Source organism: Delphinus delphis, chromosome 20 (assembly GCF_949987515.2).
Source record: "Delphinus delphis chromosome 20, mDelDel1.2, whole genome shotgun sequence".
Lineage (NCBI taxonomy): Eukaryota > Metazoa > Chordata > Mammalia > Artiodactyla > Delphinidae > Delphinus > Delphinus delphis.
Window position 1 is genome coordinate 5,678,642 of NC_082702.1, and position 21,016 is coordinate 5,699,657.

General features: G+C 42.0%; 1 protein-coding gene across 1 annotated transcript; it reads right to left on the reverse strand.

Moving 5' to 3' along the window:
* Positions 1-200: 200 nt before the first annotated feature.
* LOC132416372 (zinc finger protein 615-like) lies at positions 201-20,898 on the reverse strand. The gene is given in 7 exon segments (XM_069540194.1): positions 201-2,561; positions 2,564-4,192; positions 9,201-9,296; positions 15,307-15,399; positions 15,677-15,803; positions 16,981-17,169; positions 20,819-20,898. Coding segments are annotated over 6 exon segments (2,205 nt in total). The 5' UTR covers positions 16,996-17,169; positions 20,819-20,898; the 3' UTR covers positions 201-2,316.
* Positions 20,899-21,016: the final 118 nt, after the last annotated feature.

Genomic DNA, 21,016 nt, shown 5'->3' on the forward strand with positions numbered 1-21,016 from the left:
CACGTCTGTCACCAAATATTGGGGGTGGGGCGTTTAACCACACCAAGCAATTCTTCACTACACCAACTGGATCCTTAACTGTGACTCAGTTCTAACACTGTCTACTTGGAGATAGTGTCAGATCCCACAGGTTAAGGGCTCAGTCCCATAAGACTGCTTCCACCCACTTCAGATGTCAATCACACGCAGCAGGTGCCCAAGTTACCTACAACTTGTCTGATTTGGCTACAAACCGGAGATTCCCACAACCTCTTCTTTGGGTTCAATTAGTTTTGCTAAATGGCTCACAGAACTCAGGGAAACACTTGCGTTTATCAGTTTATTAAAGTATATGATAAAGGATACAGATGAACAGCTAAATGACAAAAATAGGGCGAGATGTGGGAGGGTCCCAAGCACAGGAGCTTCTGTCCCTGTGCTGTGGTGTGTTACTCTCCCCATACCTGAATGTGTTCACCGATGTAGAAGCTCTCCAAAATTCCTACTATTGGGATTTTATGGAGACTTCCTTACATAAGCATGATTGATTAGTAACTCCAGTTCTAGCCCCTCTCCCTTCTCTGGAAGATGGGGAGTGGGCTGAAAATTCCAAGCTTCTAATCATGGCTGGATCTGTTGACCAACCCCCATCAAGGAGCCCACCCAGAATCACATCAATAGAGTAAGAGATGCTCCACACACTCTTATGTAGAAATTTACAAGGGTTTCGGAAGCTCTGTGCCAGAAACTAGGGGCAGAGACCAATATGTCTATTTTCTACAATTTCACAAGGTCAAACAGTCAACCTCAAAAGGATACATCCTAAATGATTTTTTTTTTTTTTTTTTTTTTTTTTTTGCAGTACGCGGGCCTCTCACTGCTGTGGCCTCTCCCGTTGCGGAGCACAGGCTCCGGACGCACAGGCTCAGCGACCGTGGCTCACGGGCCCAGCTGCTCCGCGGCATGTGGGATCTTCCCGGAATGGGGCATGAACCCGTGTCCCCTGCATCAGCAGGCGGACTCTCAACCACTGCGCCATCAGGGAGGCCCTATTTTTCTAATATTCTATAAATGACAAAATTATGGATACAAAAAGATCTGTGATGCCAAGGGTTAGTGTCGGGGAAAGGATGTGACTATGAGGATGTAGCATGAGGGAGTTTGTGTTGACAAAGCATTCTAAATTTTTACTGGGGTGTTGGTTACAGGAACCTACATATGTGATGAAGTTTCTTAAGGAGATATATAAAAACCAAACAAAAACTACTACATGTTAAAACTGGTGCAATCGAAATAAACCCTGTAGTTAACAGCACTGTAACAATTTCACTTTCCTCTATTTGACCTTATATAACCACACAGTAAACTGTGTTGTTATTATAAGATTTTACCTTTGGGAGTAGTGGGCTGAAGGGCATTTAGGAAATCTCTGGAATATTTGTTTTTGTGATTCTAAACTTACTTCAAAATTAAAAGTTATAAAAACATCACATTTATATTAATTTTATAAACCCCCTGATGGTACTTACAAACTTGGTTAAACACATCCAGATCTGTTGTTATACTTAAGAAACGAGTACATTTTTCATTTTAAGTACTTCAAATATTCTGAAATAACACAAACTTGGAACCAAAGAAATGCAAAAGTTAAATAATGAAAATTCAATCCATGTTGAGAGTAACTGCCACTATGTAAAATTTATAAGATCAATGACAAGGAAACTAGAAATATGGCTGAAGGTATCCTTCAGTTGCTTGTGAGGTGTAGTATCCCTTAAGACTTGTAACAGAATGCTCTCATTCATCATTTCCCCAAGGCTTCTTTCCTTCATTAAGTTGTCTGATATTTTGTTAACGTCCACCATATAGAATGGGTTTCTGCACGGATTTCCTGGCAAATGATAAAGCAATATTTACTGCTGCAAACCCTGCTATATTCATTGCCACAGGAAAGTATTTCTCTAGTGATAACTGACATCTGTTGAGGTATTACTTCTGGGCAAAGGCTTTTCCACAATTATACTTCTACCAATTAGAAACATTCATTCATTCATGTTCTATGATGATCACATATGATAGGGTTTATTTCCACTGAAGTCTTTCCTAGTCTTTCACACTCATAGGCTTTATCTCAGTATATACTTTTTAGACATAGAATGTCCTAAAATATTTTCACCAAGGCTGATTGTATCCGAATAGTTTTGTAAATTTTTTCATCAATATAAAATATGAGGTACTTGATCACTAAAGGTAATACCACATTCTTTGCATTGTGATTCTTCTCTGCATACTATTATCTTGAGGGTCTACAACCGGCAACAGGCTTCCCCAAAGTGACTACCTGTGAATTCTCTTATGTTTATCAAGGATTGACAAGTGGGCAAAATCTTTCTCACACTCACTGCATCCATAGGGCTTCTCTCCTGTATGTTTTCTTTGGTGAACACTGAGCCCTGACTTTGTGGTGAAGGTTTTCCCACATTCACTGCATTCATGTGGCTTCTCTCCTGTGTGAATTCTCTGATGGGTAATGAGATCATTTTTGTACAAAGAGAATTTTCCACATTCAGTACATGCAAAGAAGTCTTTCCTGAGTGAAATCTCTCATGTCGTATGAGGCATGTCTTCTTCCTAAAGGCTTTACCACACTCGTTGCATTTGTACGGTTTCTCTCCAGTGTGAGTTTGCTGATGTGTACCAAGAGTACTCTTCACGGTGAAGCCCTTGCCACATTCACTGCATATATATGGTTTCTCTCCAGTATGAGTTCGCAGATGTGCAACGAGCTTCCTTTTCGCGGATAAGCCTTTGCCACATTCATTGCATACATAGGGTTTCTCTCCTGTGTGAGTTCGCTGATGTACAATGAGATTGCCCTTCTGAATGAAGCCTTTTCCACAATCACTGCATACATAGGGTTTCTCTCCTGTGTGTGTTCGCTGATGTCCAATCAGCCGGGCCTTGGCTGGAAAGCCTTTTCCGCATTCACTGCACACGTAGGGTTTCTCTCCGGTATGAGTTCGCTCATGTACAATCAGTTGGCTCTTCACAGTGAAGCCTTTCCCACAGTCACTGCATATAAATGGCTTCTCTGCAATATGAGTTCGCTGATGTACAACGAGATCACCCTTCATGGTGAAGCCTTTTCCACATACACTACATACATAGGGTTTCTCTCCTGTATGAGTTCGCTGATGTCTGATGAGAGGGTTCTTCAAGGTGAAGCCTTTTCCACAATCATTGCATATATAGGGTTTCTCTCCAGTATGAGTTCGCTGATGTGGAATAAGACTCTTCTTCAAGGTGAAACTTTTCCCACATTCACTGCATACAAAGGGTTTCTCACCAGTATGAGTTCGATGGTGTGCAATAAGACGCCTCTTCTCGATGAATCCTTTTCCACATTCACTGCATATGTAAGGTTTCTCTCCTGTATGAGTTTTCTGATGTGTAGTGAGACTGAACTTTGTAGAGAAGGCTTTTCCACACAGACTGCATCCATGGGGCTTCTCCCCTGTATGAGTTCGCTGATGATAAATGAGCAGACACTTTGTGGTGAATGCTTTCCCACATTCACTACATGTGTAAGGTTTCTCTCCTATATGACTTTTCTGATGTTTATTAAACTGCGATTTCTCGAAGAAGGTTTTATCGCATTCAGTGCACTCATAATGTTTCAGTCCTGTATGAGTTCTCTGATGTTCAGTGAGCCTGGATTTTCTGGAGAAGGCTTTCCCACACAGACTGCATCCATGAGGTTTTTCTCTAGTATGAACTCTCTGATGATCAAAGAGCTGAGACATCTTGAAGAAGGCTTTCCCACACTCACTGCATACATGGGCTTTCTCTATGTTGTGAGTTCTCTGTTGCTTAGTAGACAGGGAGTTATTGCTGATGGGTTTTGCACTTACAGGAAATTTAATTTCAGTAAAAGATTGCTCATGGTTAGCATGGAGAAGGGATTTCCCATCTCCATTAAACTCAGCAGAGTTCTTTAAGTTACAGTTTCTCTTCTGGTTTTCAAAACTTATATTTGATTTTAAAGGTTTTTCAGTTAAGTCAAACATACCACAATTTTGCTTTAACAGGAAATGACTTTCGCTCTGATTAACAATATTTGCAAATGTATTATGTTCGCAGCATTGTTCCACAGTATTTTGAATGCTGTGATTTGGCAAGTGATGCTGCAGAAGGTCATCAACTTTCCTGATTTCTAGGAAAGAAGAGAACAAGGAATCATTCCGCAATCTCTCATAATCTTAATTTGGAAGAAAACTGTTTCAAAAAATGCTTTCATGTGAAGTAACTATTTAGTGACAATTCTATGTGTGGTATAAAAAGAAATATATTTGGTCTTCCTCCACAGAGCTCCTAAAGCCTTGTAATTTCCTAAGTGTTTAGGATGCTAATGAGGTGACTTAGCATAGGGTTCCTACATAACCTCAGGATGGGACTGACCACCAGAAAGACTAAGTGATTAGAAGGTTGGAACTTTCAGCTCCACCCACTGGCCTCTGAGAAAGGAGAGAGGGCCTAGATATTAAAGCTCTATAAGAACTCTTAAAAAAATTTGCTCAACCTTTGGATGGGTGAACACATCCATGTGCCAGGAGGGTGGTGCACCCCAGTTCTGGGGAAAGAAGCTCCCGCATTCAGGAATCCTTCAGACCTTGCCTTCTTGTACCTCTTTATTTCGGACCTTGTACCTCTTCACTTGGTTATAAACATAAGTAAATGTTTCTCAGTTCTCAGAGCCACCCTTGGAAATTAACTGAACCCAAGAAGCAGGTCATGGGAACCTCCAACTTACAGCCAGTTGGTCAGAAGCACAGGTAACAATCTGGACTTGCAATTGACATCTGACATTGGGACAACCGTGTGGGACTGAACTCTTAACTTGTAGAATCGGACACTATTTCCACATAGATAGTATCAGAAATGAGTCAAAATTTAGGACACCCAGGTTTAATTCTATGTACAGACCACTGAAGCAAAGGATAAAGAAGGCAATTGCAGTCTGTGATTCATGGTTAAAGGAGCAATGAATATGTAAGAGGTGGAGGAAATCAGGATATGTTCAAAGAAAAGACAAGGTTCACTGATGGACTTAATGGGAGAAGCATGGAAGAGGTTAAGACTCAAGGATTATTCCATGAATTATGTGGTTTCAGCCACTGGGTAGGTGGACTGCCTCTTAATAATGTGAGGAATATTACTGAAGTCCAGAATGAGAGGAAAATCTAGCACGCATTGTGAAACAAAGTTTTAGATGACTATTACAGGGACTTCCTTGGGGGTGCAGTGGTTAAGAATCCACCTGCCAATGCAGGGAACATGGGTTCAAGTCCTGGTCTGGGAAGATCCGAATGCCACAGAGCAACTAAGCCCATGTGCCACAACTACTGAAGCGTGTGCCTATAGCCTCTGCTCCACAATGAAAGGGGCCTGTGCACTGCAGCGAAGAGTGGACCCCACTTTCTGCAACTACAGAAAGCCCACACGCAGCAATGAAGACCCAACACAGCCAAAAATAAATTAATTAATTAAAAAAAAAGATGACTATTACATACCCAAGTACTATATAAACATGAACAGGTTGAATATATAAATCTTTAAAAAGGTTTTATCTGAAAATAGCAATGTGGATATCATCAATATACATTATTCAAAGATAGAGAACTGGATGAGACTGTGTTTAGAAACATGTAGAATAAAGGTGAAGGCACAGGGCCAAGGCTTTAGCCATTCCAACATGTAGAGTTTGGAATCCAATTAGGCCCACCTAAGAGAACCAAACATTGAGTATTGTGATCACGGATCCCCTGAAGATCCAGGTATATAGAACAAAATACAATGATGAGTAAGATGTGGATCCTCAGCATCTGATTTCAAGGTAAGTGTGACAGACTACTGAAAGACTGGTTATCATAGTCTAACATCTTGCCATCCTTCTTCATTCTGTAGACCACCATTCACCTAACTCTACCAAAGCACTAATTTGAATATTTTAGAATTTCTCTTATTGAAGTGTAGCTGATTTAAAATATTGTATTAGTTTCTGGTGTACAGCAAAGTCATTCATTTATACATACATAAATATATATATTTATATTCTTATCCATTATGGTTTACTACAGGATACTGAATATAATTCCCTGTGCTGTATTGTTTATTCAATTCTACATAAAATAGTTTGCACCTGCTAATCCCAACTAACCTCAAATTTAGGAGAAAACTTCTGTATTGTTTATTCAATTCTACATAAAATAGTTTGCATCTGCTAATCCCAACTAACCTCAAATTTAGAAGAAAGCTTCTGTAACCAAGATTCCAACTAATAGTCTAGCTGGAACATACCCTATGGTCCTATGTAAAAAGGGAACGTTGGTATGCAGTTACTCCATCCCTGCATCTTGCAAAGAAATGAGTGGCCATGACTGATGACTGGAAGATAACCTCTGAGTCCCTAATATGCTGCCTAATAAGAGTATCTTTTTAGACATGAGGTCTGAAGCCATAACATACAGTTTATACTAACAATGTGATTTGTGGTAGATGCCCGTTTTTTGTATGCCTGAGGCTTTGGACAACACTAACATTCTGATTCTGGGGTCTAGAGACAGCAGGCTTGGGTGAGCTTCCCTGGTTGGCAACACTTCACACGTATTGTCAAACATTCAAACATCATTGCTGGGAAAATTCAGCACTGTTCACATGACTCCACTGGTAGAGGACAACCGGGAACCTTGTGTGCAGCCTCTCCTGGAGTCTTTCCCATGCACATTTGATCTTTGATGACTTTAATCTGTATCATTTTATTGTCACACACTGTAACCAAGAGTATAAAAGTACATCCCCCTCCCAAATAATGGCTACCTTCTATAAAGTAGGCAAAGTGATCCACTTTAAAAATTGTATAATGCCACTCTTCTACTCAAAGTCCTGTTTTCTCAAATTATTCAGAAAAGAATCAAGGTCTTGAATGCCCTTGATAGGCAGTTTGTTACCTATGTACCAAAACCCGCAGCTACTACCCAGTTACCCTTAACTCTAGTCATTTTCCCTCTTGTTCACTCCCTTCTACCCATATAAGTTTCCCCAAAGTTCCTCAAACACATTCCAGATTCAGGTCTTTCAAATTCCCACAGTCTCACATTTAGAAAACTCCTCACCCAGGAAGATTACTCATATCCCTCATCTGTGTGCTCAAAGGCACCTTATCAGATTGCCACTCCCATTCCTAAAAGGGCAGTTCCAAGCCCCAACACCCACTCTTCCATTAGCTGCTTTAATTTTCCTTACAGCAATTTTTACACTAAGACATGTTAGTTACGCATTTGTTTATTATTCATTATAGAATATTTCAATTTAGAACGTACTGTGTGTGAAGGGACAAGATATATATATTTTTCCTGTTTTGTATTGCTATTAGCTTCAAAACTATTATGCTATTAGGCTCTCGAAATGCAATTTTAAAGGAGTAAAGCTAGCACATCAATTGCAGAAGGCAATCATATGTATGGAACATATTAAGAATACTTAGGGGACTTCCCTGGTGGTCCAGTGGTAAAGAATCCACCTTCCAATACCGGGGATGCGGGTTCAATCCATGGTCGGGGAACTAAGATCCCACATGCAACTAAGCCCACGCACCACAACTACTGAGCTCAAGCGCCACAACTAGAGAGCACGCGTGCCACAAACTTCAGAGCCCACATGCTCTGGAGCCCACGTGCCACAACCAGAGAAGAGAAAACCCGCACGCCACAACTAGAGAGAAGCCATGTGCCGCAATGAAAGATCCACATGCCTTAAGGAAAATCCTGCATGTCGCAGCTACGAACCAACGCAGCCAAAAAAAAAAAAAAAAAAAAGGAGAGGACAAAAACTCTTTACTCTTTATAATCAAGATGATATCATATCACGGGATCATTGAAAGAGAAAGTGTAATCACATGTGGCAGGAAACAGGGTTAACTGGGACTAAGTGTCATCAGAATATGACAAGAAATTAATCAATTTTATTTCTACATTCTAGCAATGAATAATCTAAAAATGCAATCAAGAAACAATTCCGTTTACTATAATATATAAAAGAATACCAATTTATTTAGGAATAAATTTAAGAAAGGAAATACAAAACTTATATTCTGAAAGTTAAAAAAAACATTGTGGAAGACATTAAAGGCCTAATTAGATTTAAAAAGATTCAATGATCATGGAACAGAATGCTAAATATGGTTAAGATGGAATGACTCCCCAAATTGACATACAGTTCAATATAATCCCTATCAAAATCCCAGGCAAATTTTTTTTTCTGCAGAATTTCACAAGCTGATTCGAAAATTTAGATGGAAATTCAAAGGCTCCACAATACTCAAAATAGGCTTGAAAAAGTTGGAGGATTTACATTTTCCAATTTCAAAGCTTACTGCAAAGCTATAATAATAAAGGCTACTAGAAGGATATATACATATAAAATACTCCAAAACTGATGGTGGTGATGGTTGCACAACTATGTGAATATAATAAAACACCACTGAATTATATAACTTAAGTGGATAAATTGTTTGATATTATATGAATTAAATCTAAATAAAACTGTTAAAAAATATAAAGTGAGACAAGAAGCTTTAGGAAAATAAATACAATGATAACATCTAAGAACTACAGGAGAATCTGAATTAGCAAAACTATGAAGGAAGTTATTTGGAGCAGACAGAAGTTATGACCTAGTTCTAACATGTAGCATGGTAAAAACATCTTTTCTAGCATCCAAGGTGGGGTTGGATGTTATGGTGGGAAATCATTATTTCCTAGCTGGGCAGGAAGAAGGTACAGTAGTAAGAAGAGTGATAAATTCAAAGTTCGCTCTTTCCAGAGAGGCCTGGAAAGTGGAATTTCACAGCAAGACAAGTGGTAACACAGAGATCCTGTGATGGTGAATGAAGAAGAGGGAGATTTGAAAATCCTAGGAAGAGGAAAACTATTTAAAGAAAAACAAGATGCATATGAAATAAACAGGGATCAGATCTCAAAAGAGAACAAAGTGATATATTTTCCTCTTAACTTCTACAAGGAAAAAGGGTTTTTACACTGGAAGAGAGGTACGTGGTAGGGCTGCTTATGTTTCCTCAGACACTATCACATCTCTGACGCCTTCTTTCCTGACCAGAGTACGACTTCCGTGGCTGCCCACCTTGCTGGGTCTCACCCACTCACCTGGACAGATTCGACCGTGGCTGTCATCTTCTACTGGCCACAGTTGTTCTCCTCGTTCCAACCTGGAGAGAGCATCTGGTTTGCTGGCTCGATACCCTGTTCATGAAAAATGATAGAAGACTTAGACATACCGAACTGGGCTGGGATACGGCAGGAAGGGATAATGGTACATGGAGGGAATAAACAGGTTTCACATCTGTAACCTCAAGGCTTTTCTCTCAGGAGAGGGGCTATATTATACCCTCTAGTCTGGGGCAAGAGAAGGATCTGAGACTCGACCATTGCAGAGGAATGCAGTTAGTCTGAAGAGTTAAGAGGCTGAGAATGGAACGGCCACTGACGGGCACCCTCTGAGGCACCCAGGGGAGCCGTCCTCACCCACGGACAGAAGGTTGCTATAGTTCTCCAGCATCACATCCCAGCACAGGTCCTTGTGATCAGGGTCGAGGAGCTGCCACTCCTCCCATGTGAACTTCATAGCCACGTCGTCATGTCAGGGATTCCTGTCATAACATGGTCTTATTTAGCGAAGTGATGTCCTTTGGGTAATATGGAAAAATGTAAAGGAAATTATTCTGCTCACTTTTGTCATATGGGAAATTAGTGGGTTTTTTTCCTTCACACGGTGTGATAGAGTAAGAATGCTAGTAAGATATTACGTTACTGTGCAGTCTTCCATTCATTCAACTAAAGTTGAAAATTCAAAGAAGTTTCGGTAATGTACCGTTAATTCCTCTAGCTGATGTAAAAACATGTGCAATCTCTATATATGTGAGCATTTGTAAAGGAAAAACCCAGTTTCGTTTCCTTCCTGTGCAGTGAAAAACCCAGTTCTTCTCCACTGTGTGCTTCCTCCCTGCGAGTCTCCTTTATTACCCACACAGAACATTTCGTTTCTGACCCTTCTGGTCACCAAATGTGTGGAGACTTTTTCCCCAGAACAAGCAATTCTCTGCCCTACCAGCTGGGTATCCTATAATTTAAATCAATTCTGACACTATCTACCCAGAGATAGCGTCAGATCCCACAGGTTATGGGCTCAGTTCCGTAAGACTTCGCGACCCCCACTTCAGACACCAGTCACAAATCCAGGTTGTCACCTGTGCTTCTGACCAGGCAGCTATAGATCAGAGGTTCCAATAACCCCCTCCTCGGGTTCAATTCACTTGCTAGAGGGGCTCACAGAACTCTGGAGAACTTATGTTTACCACTTTATTAAAGGCTATGATAAAGGATACGGGTGAATATCTAGATGGAAGAGATGTGTAGGGAAGGATATGTGGGAAGGGATGCCATGCTTCCACACCATCTTAGGGCACGTCCACATGTTCACCAACCCAGAAGTCCTCTGAACATCACAGTTTGGGGATTTCATGGAGTCTTCATCATGTAAGCATGATCAATCATTAACTCCATTTTCAACCCTTCTCCCTTCTCAAGAGAACAGGGGGTGGGGATAAAAAGGACAAGCTTCTCACCATGGCTTGGTCATTCTGGTGACCAGCCCTCATCCAGTAGCCCACTCAGAGTCACCTTGCTAGAACACAGTTACTCCTGTCACCCAGGAAATGACAAGAGTTTCAGGAGCCCTGTGTCAGGAACAGAGGTCAAAGGCCAATATTAAAACCAGAGATGTTCCTAGCGTTCTAATCACCTAGGGAATCACAAGGGTTTTAGGAGCTCTGTGCTAGAAACAGGGGGCAGAGACCAATACATATTTTCTATTACCTCATAGCATCTATTTACTAATACTGAACTCTATGATTCTTATAAGTGTATGAATAATACAGATTCCTAAATTCACCATTAGCAGTTGAGCCAATACCAAAACCAGTAATGAAGAGATTCCAGATGCCAGAATCACAATACATGCTAATTTCAGTAGTTAATATATTAAATGAAACAAAAGAAACTGTATAAAACATGTATAGAGCACAATAGGTTATTAGATGATCAAATCTGTAAAGAAATTATTCTTTAAAGAATATATATGGACACATATGGACACAGACTGATGCCTGTGTGTAGATTAGGCAGGATTAATATCATATTAGATAAAATGAAGAAACAGCTGTAGGAAACATGTTTTTACATTTATGAGAAGGACAGTTAGGGACTGCAGTTAACCTCACTCACCACATCACCTCTATGGAGAACCATCAAAATCCTATGTGAACTTGAGACCCAGGTGAACTTGAGACCCATGTGCCATGAAACGTTAACATCCCTTGAGGAACTGTTCTGCTTTTGTAATAGGGAAGAACAAATCTGACTCCATATCAGACCTGTTCCTTTTACTTTAACCTCACTTTAACCGTCGTGCTCTGTTGCCTGTACTTAGTCATGCTGGCTCTGTACATTTTGTAAAAGAATGCTGCCTATAGCTTGAAATATACAAGAACATCCGTGACCTGACCTGAACAGAGAATAACATTTGTCTTGTTCAAGGTTTACAAAAACATGGTGACCTGACCATGACCTGACTTACATGACAGCTGCAAGAACAAAGAATCCAACACCACCAAGAAGTGTGCAATAACTACCCAGGTCCCTCTCTCACCTTGCCTTTAAAAGGCTTTGCTGAAAGCCTTCAAGGAGTTCCAGACTTTTTAAGGCATGAGCCATCTGACTCCTGGCACGGTCAGGCAGTAAACCCTTCTCTGCTCCCAACTCCGACGTTTCAGTATTTGACCTCACTGTGCTTCAGGCACACGGTCTTGCATTCAGTATCAACCTTACCAACAATCTTCATCCATTTTTTCCTCTCCCAGCCTGTATTTACGTAATGTCAAATCTCATTTGCCCTCTACATGCAGCATATCCAGAACCTCACCAACACTGAACCCTCCACACATGCTGCAGTCAACCATTCTCCCTGTCACCATGTTTTTTGCAATAGCCTCCTACAAGGCTTTCCTGTTTGCCGCCCTGCTCGCTACTGTCTGCTTTCTACACAGAAGCCAAAAGGATTCCTTGAAAAATGTAAATTATTTCATGTCATTCCAGTACTCAAGAACTCCTCGTGTTTTTTTTAATTAATCAATTAATTTATTTTGGGGTGCGTTGGGTCTTTGTTGCTGCGTGCAGGCTTCCTCTAGTTGCGGCGAGCAGGGGCTATTCTTCCTTGTGGTGCACGGGCTTCTCATTGCGGTGGCTTCTCTTGTTGTTGAGCATGGACTCTAGGCACGTGGGCTTCTGTAGTTGTGGCTTGCGGGCTCTAGAACGCAGGCTCAGTAGTTGTGGCGCACGGGTTTATTTGCTCCATGGCATGTGGGATCTTCCTGGACCAGGGCTCGAACCTGTGTCCCCTGCATTGGCAGGTGGATTCTTAACCACTGTACCGCCAGGGAAGTCCTCTCCTCGTGTTTTCTCATCTTATTAGGGAGTAAAATCACGCTTCCTTGAAATGGAATACGTGACCAATCTTCCCCCCACCCCCACCCCGCCCCCACTGCTACTGCCTCTTTGGCCTTATACCCATCACTTTCCAGAAAGCACACTCTGCTCTGTCCACACAGGCTCCTTAATGTTTCTCAAACTCATTCGTGGCTCAGCCTTTTAAACCCGCTAGCCTCTCTACTTGGAAAACTCCTAACCCGGCAGCCTACTAACTTCCCACATTTCTTGGCTCAGAGGCACCTTATCTGAGAGGTGTTCCCAGCCTAAGGAGGAGCCCCAGCACCTACTCGTCTGTTATGCTGACTAAAGTTTTGTTTCTTTAAGTTTTACAGAAATATAGTTGATATACAATGTTGTGCTAATTTCTTCTGTATAGCAAAGCGATTCAGGTGTACATATATATTCTTATTCATGTTCTTTCGCATTATGGTTTATCACAGATATTGAATATAGTTCTCTGTGCTACACAGTAGGACCCTGTTGTTTACCCATTTCACATGTAATAGGTTACATATGCTAACCCCAATCTCCCATTCCATCCCTCCCCCACCACTCCTCCCCCTTGGCAACCACAAGTCTGTTCTCTATGTCTGTGAGTCTGTTTCTGCTTTATAGATATGCTGATTTGTGTCGTATTTTAGATTTCACCTGTAAGTGATATAATATGGTATTTGCCTTTCTCTTTGACTTACTTCGCTTAGTATGATAATCTCTAGGTCCATCCACTTTGCTGCAAATAGCATTATTTCATTCTTTCTTTGTGGCTGAGTAGTATTCCACTGTGTATATGTACCACATCTTGTTTATTCATTCATCTCTCAATGGACATTTAGGTTGTTTCCATGTCCTAGCTATTGTGAACAGTGCTGCTATGAACATAGGAGTGCATGTATCTTTTTGAATTATAGTTTTGTCTGGATATATGCCCAGGAGTGGGATTGCTGTATCATATGGTGACTCTGTTTTTAGTTTTTTGAGGAACCTCCATACTGTTTTCCATAGTGGCTGCACCAATTTACACTCCCACCAACGGCGTAGAAGGGTTCCCTTTTCTCCACGCCTCCTCCAGCATTTGTTATTTGTAGACATTTTTTCTTTTTTTTTTTTGGCCACCCCACAAGCTTGTGAGATCTTAGTTCCCCGACCAGGGATTGAACCCGGGGCCTTGGCAGTGAGAGCATGGGGTCCTAATCACTGGACCACCAGGGAACTCCCTGTAGACTTTTTCATCATGGCCATTCTGACTGGTGTGAGGTGGTACCTAACTGTAGTTTTGATTTGCATTTCTCTAATAATTTATGTTACTTAATCTTTATCACAGCACTTTTCACCCATTAGATATATTATTTGCTTATTTTTATTCTTTTTTATCTCACACCACCAGCCCCCAAAACACTTGATTAATTTCTTGACTCCTTTCTCTTAGACTAAAAACTTGTGACCTATATGTATACTGTTTTTCACTGGTCTTACCTTCCAGCATACAACAGGCTATCAAAAAAATGTAGAGGAATGAATCAAAATATCAATCACATATATGGAACACATTAGGGAGAATTTAAGAAAGAGGGTGGAAATATATCTCTTTGTGAGCATGATGATGTCAATATCATGGAGTTCATGGACAGAAGAAGAACTTTAATTGCCAAGTAGTTTGATTAGCTGGGATAAATGTCATCAGAATACAATGGAAAGAAAAATGAAAATTTTAGGGAAATGAAGACAGTAAGGTCTACAATCAACGAGAAGAAAGTTCAAAACTAATAAATACACAAAGGAATTAATTTGAAATAAGGAAGAGTTATGATCAGGTTGAGACCGGAACTGAGAACGTAGGATGTTAAGATAACGTCTCTAGTTAAAAATTCATCATGAACAGCAGACACATTTACATAAGACAGTTCTGCAGATGGGGAACATATGAGGTAATGCCTGAATGGCCAGGATGGAGGCTGCATAAGAGTAAGGGAGAATGTAAACTTATAGTGGTTTTCTGGGAGGGAAGATGATCCTGGGTCCTGGCAGTTATTCAGAACCCAGGAGAGCTGCCATAAACGTGAGTAAGTTATATAGGTCTCTGTGGTGGAGCACACTGGGGAGGGATGAATTTGGGAGTCTCCTCCAGTGACCCTAAGGAGCTTAGCTTATGACAATGAAGAAAACTTTGAAGGTTAGAAGATCATTGGAGAAAATGGAAAACAAAACCTTTGGAGAACCTCAGAGTGGGGACAAGGCACAGTGAAGACCAGTTTACTTTTGGGGCCGGCAGCCAACATGGGGTGAATGTGACAAAGGAAATCAACATTACCAGTGGGACAGAAAGGTGCAGCAGCTAGAACACAGTGAGGAATTCAAAGTTTTCTCTTTGGAGAGAGGCCTTGGAAGGTGGAGTTTCATAGAAAAGGAGGTGGAAGTGTACGAAGAAGAAGGAAAAGATATGAGAATCCAGGGAAAAGAAAACTATGTAAACAAAAATCAAGATGGGGGTAAAATAAAGAAGAAACAGATCCCGGAAAAGACAAGAGGCTTCCCTAAGAAGGGATATATTTTTCTCTAAACTCCTACAAAGAAAAAGAGGTCTGACATCGGGAGAGAGATGCATGGAGGCACTGCTTACCCAGCGTCCAACCCCCTCACAGCTGTGACTCTTCTCTGACCAACTACAGTGTGATTTCCACGCCTGTCACCTTGCTGGTCTCTCACTCACCTGAATGGGTTCGACAGTGGATTTCATCTTCCATCATCCATGGTTCTCCGTGATCCAAATTAGAGAGTACGTCTGGCTTTCTGGCTTGATAACCTATTCACCAGAAATGATAGAATATTTAGACCCAGTGAATTGGGCTTGGGGTCTGTGAAGACAGAATACTACAGCTGAGGACAAAACAATTTCACGACCTACAGAGAAAATGCTGTGCTCTCAGGAGAAGGGAGAATACCCATTTCTCATGGACCAGAGAGGGGACTGAAAATCTACCGCTTCAGAGCATCATAGACACTCCAGAGCTTTCAGAAGCCGAGAAAGGAAACACCACTGACTGGGGACCCTCTGAAGGGCACAGGGGAGCCGTCCTCACCCACAGACAGCAGGTTGCTATAGTTCTCCAGCATCACCTCTTGGTACAGGTCCTTCTGAGGAGGGGTCAGGAGCTGCCACTCCTCCCACGTGAAGTCCACAGTCACATCGTCAAACGTCAGGGTTTCCTATAGTAACAGTGGTGTTTAATGAAGTGATGTCCTTTTGATGATATGGAAGAAATGTTAAAAGTTTTTCTTCTCATTTCTACTTTATAGGCTGGATCTATATATCTAGGGGGTTGTTTTTGTTGTTCTTGTTTATTGATTGATTGATTGATTGGCTGCGTTGGGTCTTCACTGCTGTGCACGGGCTTCCTCTAGTTGCGGCGAGCAGGGGTTATTCTTCATTGCGGTGCGCGGGCTTCTCATTGCGGTGGCCTATCCTGTTGCAGAGCACGGGCTCCAGGCACACGGGTCTCACAGCTGTGGCACGCGGGCTCAGTAGCTGTGGTGCACGGGCTTAGCTGCTCCACGGCATGTGGGATCTTCCCAGACCAGGGAACGAACCCGTGTCCCCTGCATTGGCAGGCGGATTGTTAACCACTGCGCCACCAGGGAAGCCCCGGGTTGTTTGTTTTTAACGCAGAGGGAACAAGCAAAAGCCTAATAAAATACAAGGATCCAACTAAATATAATTGTGCAGTCAGTCATCCATCCATTTATCATTAGACGTTCTATAACGTATAAAAGTTAAACCTTCTTGTTAACCTAGAAACACCACATTCATATATATATATACATATACATACATACATATATATATATATATATATATATATATATATATATATATGACTAACACATAAGTCAATGAAATTGGGATGACTAAATCTTTATAGCCAGTTAATCAGAATCTTCTGGGAAGTGACTCAAGAAGCCAGAATTATAAGAAACTAAATGTTTAATAAGCATGTTTAAAGTGTATGAAGAAGAAACTTATTTTTTGATATGTGTACTTTGTTATGATTTCAGCCTTTAAATATATCCTTAAGTCAGCTGTGTAATGAACAAAAATAAAAGCAATATAAGAAAAAAGGTAGATTAAGAATCCAGATTTGAACATGGAAACCAAGAGTCAGTCACATTGCAAAGCCTGAGGAAACAGTTCCCATAGAACTGCCCTCGCTTCAGACACTGGCTGCAATTTCTAGGGTCCCCTGGATCACCCTCACTTCAGAAGCAGGCTACAAAGACACCCAGGGTCCCCAAGACACCCTTACATGCAATAATTACCTAGAATGACTCAGACAACTAACAAACCCATTCGGGAACAAAGAAAAGAATAAAACAAACCAAAAGTCACCTGGGCCTGGATCATTTTTTTCCGTCCTCTAAAAACAGCTGGCAGTAAGGAGGCTCTGTCGCTGTGTCTTCTGGATCTGCTCTAAATTCTGTTCTGTCTTCAATCAAGCATGTCCCCAGTAATGCTGATACCAAATCCTGTAACTTCTTCCTCCTTCTACTGATTCTTTTGCTCCTGGGAAGTCAGGACCTGTGGGTTGAGGAGAAAATTCAAGCTGAGGGTACATTTCCTCTGGGCCCAGATGCTAACGCTGCTCCTGGGCGCTCACCTTAGCCCAATGCCCACAGCATTGCCGAGTGTCCCATTTTTACCCCAGACGACTTTATTCCTCTGGCCAAAAAGGCTAAGATTCTGACTGTGGTGGGGGTATTCCTTTATTCCGTGAAGTTGAAGTGGGGTGACTGTCAAAGGAGTTGAAGGAGACTTCCCTGGTGGAGCAGTGGTTAAGAATCCACCTGCCAATGCAAGGGACGTGGCTTCGAGCCCTGGTCCAGGAAGATCCCACATGCCACAGAGCAACTAAGCCCGTGCACCACAACTACTGATCCTGCGCTCTAGAGCCTGCAAGCCACAACTACTGAGCCCACGTGCCACAACTACTGAAGCCTGCGTGCCTAGACCCCGTACTCCACAACAAGGGAAGCCACCGCAATGAGAAGCCCACGCACCGCAACGAAGAGTAGCCTCCGCTCGCTGCAACTAGAGAATGCCCGCGTGCAGCAGTGAACACCCAATACAGCCAAAATAAATAAATTAATTTAAAAAAATAGTCTAAGATTAAAAAAAAAAAAGGAGGTGAGAGAAACGAGATCCATCCCCGCAGCAGGCCTCAGCAGCAGGAGACTCTCAGGCAGCTCAATTATACAAAAGGGACCGTATGGGAGGAGAGGCGCTGGGCACTGCTTTCCTTTAAACCGCGTGCGCTCAGGAACCTCCTCAAGCGTTTTTATACACCCTGTGAGTACACACACTTCAGTTTGAAAACCAATATACTGGGCGAACCAGAAGCACTGTCTTATAAACAATAACGATAATATCTTAGGTTTTAAATACATTTTTTAAAGCACACAATATTGTAAATAAATTGGAAAGTGGTAAATTGAGTTGAGATGCTCTAAGACGCCTGTAATGTTAGAGAAGAGTGTAAAAGTACTAACATAAGAATTTGACAAAGAAAGCTTCCATACTGTATGTAATCTCTAGTGTCATGATGAAAACTAACAATTATCTTAAAGTATATAATTTCCATCCTAACAGAAGGGGGAAACAGAATAAGAAGAAATTCATTCAAAACATGGCAAAAAAGAGAATAAGGAATAGAGAACAAGTGGGGCAAATACCGTGCACTTATATGACTGTTTTAAAACAAAACACTAAGAATTATATTAAGTATATTAAATCAACTATACTCCAATAAAACAAAATTTTTAAATGAATTATATTCAGTATAAACAGAACAAAGATTCCAGTTAATTACATCAAATACAAATGCCTCGAAACTGTCAGACTGGATTAAAATTTAAAACCCAGGACTTCACCGGCAGTCCAGTGGTTAAGACTCCACACTTCCAATACAGGGGGCCTGGGTTTGATCCCTGTCAGGGAACTAAGATCCCACATGCTGTCCAGTGTGGCCAAAACAATAATAATAATAAAAAAATAAAATAAAACCCAAGAACATGCTACTCTAGGTGACATGCCTGAAACATAGTGATATGGACAGCTGGAGAATAAAAGGTTAGAAAAACATAAACCATGGAAAGAGTAACCACAGATAATCTATATTCTCTGAAAAAATGCACCAGAAAGCCCAAAAATTACTACAGAGAAGAGAAACAAAGCTTACTAGTAAGAGGTTCAACTCACCACATTTTAAGAAATTTGCCATTTCTAGGTACCTAACAATATAGCCTTGAAACATATACAGCAAGGGAATTCCCTGGGAGTCCAGTGGTTAGGACTCCAGGCTTCCACTGCAGGGGGCACAGGATAAATCCCTGGTGGGGAAACTAAGTTTCCTGCACGCCATTAGGTGGCAGACAAAAAATTTTTTTTCTAATTAAAAAAAAAGGAATGAATTATAAACATTAGAAACTGGACAGAAAATTAAGGTTATATTCAGACAATATCATCCTTGACATGGAAAGAGAGATTCAAAGAATTATAATACTTATTTAAAAATTTTCACTCAGAAACCCCCAAGCAGATTTTCACATATATTGCTGGCTAGAACTGCACCACGTACCTAAGCTCATTTCGTACTAATTCAATCACTAGCAACGGGAGCTGGAACCACCAGGATTAACTAAGACCAACCGGTATTGGGATATGGGTCACCCTGTCAGAAGGATGGATAACTAAACAAAACGGCGGTTCTGTTAGCAAAGAAGAAAGTGGGAACGCATGTCAGACAAAAAAGCAAGTGTCCACTGCCGCTGGTGAGAGCAAGCCTCGACAAACATTTTCTGCAAAGGTGAGACAGGCTGGGACCTGGAACACTTTGCTGCAGTGCTTGCATCTGGACACACCTCTCCTCCAGCAACAAAATACAAAGAAACTATAAGGGACTAAAAATAACTTTGTGTATGCACAGAGGAGTCAAATTCTGGACAACAAGATACAAAGAAATCAAGAAACCCAACCGCCACTTCTGAAGAACCAAGAGCAAAAGCAGGGGATCCGGAGCAAAAGCAGGTACTGCCATGCCCCTTGCACACAACACCACCTAAAGCATGGGCAAGCCATCTAAGCCGTCCCTCCGGCCCAACCCCCGGACATACACCTACCCTCACCACATATAAGGAACAAGATGTCCCCCCCCAACCCCACCTCAGAGAGCGAACAAGCAAGGGAACCTCTTACTTGTTCTCGCTCCCCCCTGCTGCAGTAGGGACCACAATAAAGCCTGGCCTGAATTTCTTATCTGGCCTTTGATCAACTTCTATGGACCAAGGAGGCCAAGAGCCCTGGTCTGTAACAAAGGGATAGATACTATACATTTCTGCTTTGAGGGTTCAGATCTGTCACAAGGACTCAATTCTGCCTTTGCAGTGCGAAAACAGCGATACACGATACACAACACATAGAGGAGGCTGGGTTAGTCCCTCGGTCTGCAGATAAAAGCCTAAAGAGCAGAAGGTTTAGAACTACACTACCGTCCCGGGCTGCACCACCTTCCTTCCCAGCCTACTAGGTTGGAATCTCGACGCAGCCACCAGCCAGGCCTCCTAGGGGACCAAAGCCTCAGCCCTCACAAGACTCTCTGTACCACAGACACTGACTACACACTTCCTTATTAATCCGAAGCCTGGGCCAGATACCCTCATATGATGACCATCCAGCCAGGCCCCAACATCTCTGAGCGCCATATTAATTCCCGTAATCTGAATCTCTTACCATCGTAAATACCACCTGCATCCTTTAGAAATAGAGTGAGCCGCAAAGACCCCCATATCAGGCCGGTCCGGTCACGACCGTTGATCTCTACAGATTTTTTTTGGGGGGGGGGGCGCCGCGTGGCTTGCGGGATCTTAGTTCCCTGACCAGGGAGTGAACCCGGGCCACTACAGTGAAAGCGCCGAATCCGCCAGGGAATTCCCTCTACAGATTCTTAATCGTTCTAACGAACAGCTCCCAAAGTACCCCAACGACAGGTACGCGCGTCACAAACGCTCCTGGTTCCTCTCAAATACCTCCACATCAGCACTTCCCACCAGACCCTCAATAATTCCGTTAAGTCCACACTACACCATTCCACCCTGTGGACGACACGTCCACAGGGACAAACCTCCTATGGGACAAAACCACAAAACTTCAAGGACCAAATGCACACACTGACCCGATTTTCTCCAGTCCACAAGCAGAACCTAAAACGTAACACTTCCACGAACCGCTTCTACTTCTGCCCCTGTCGCCCAGATTTTTCGTCGGTCTACGGCGGCCGAAGACGGTCTGAAGCATTTGAAGAAACGCGGACTGGATTTCTGGTATTACCTTGAAAGGCAATATGTCCGCGCCCAGCTCTCCGCGGCCCCAC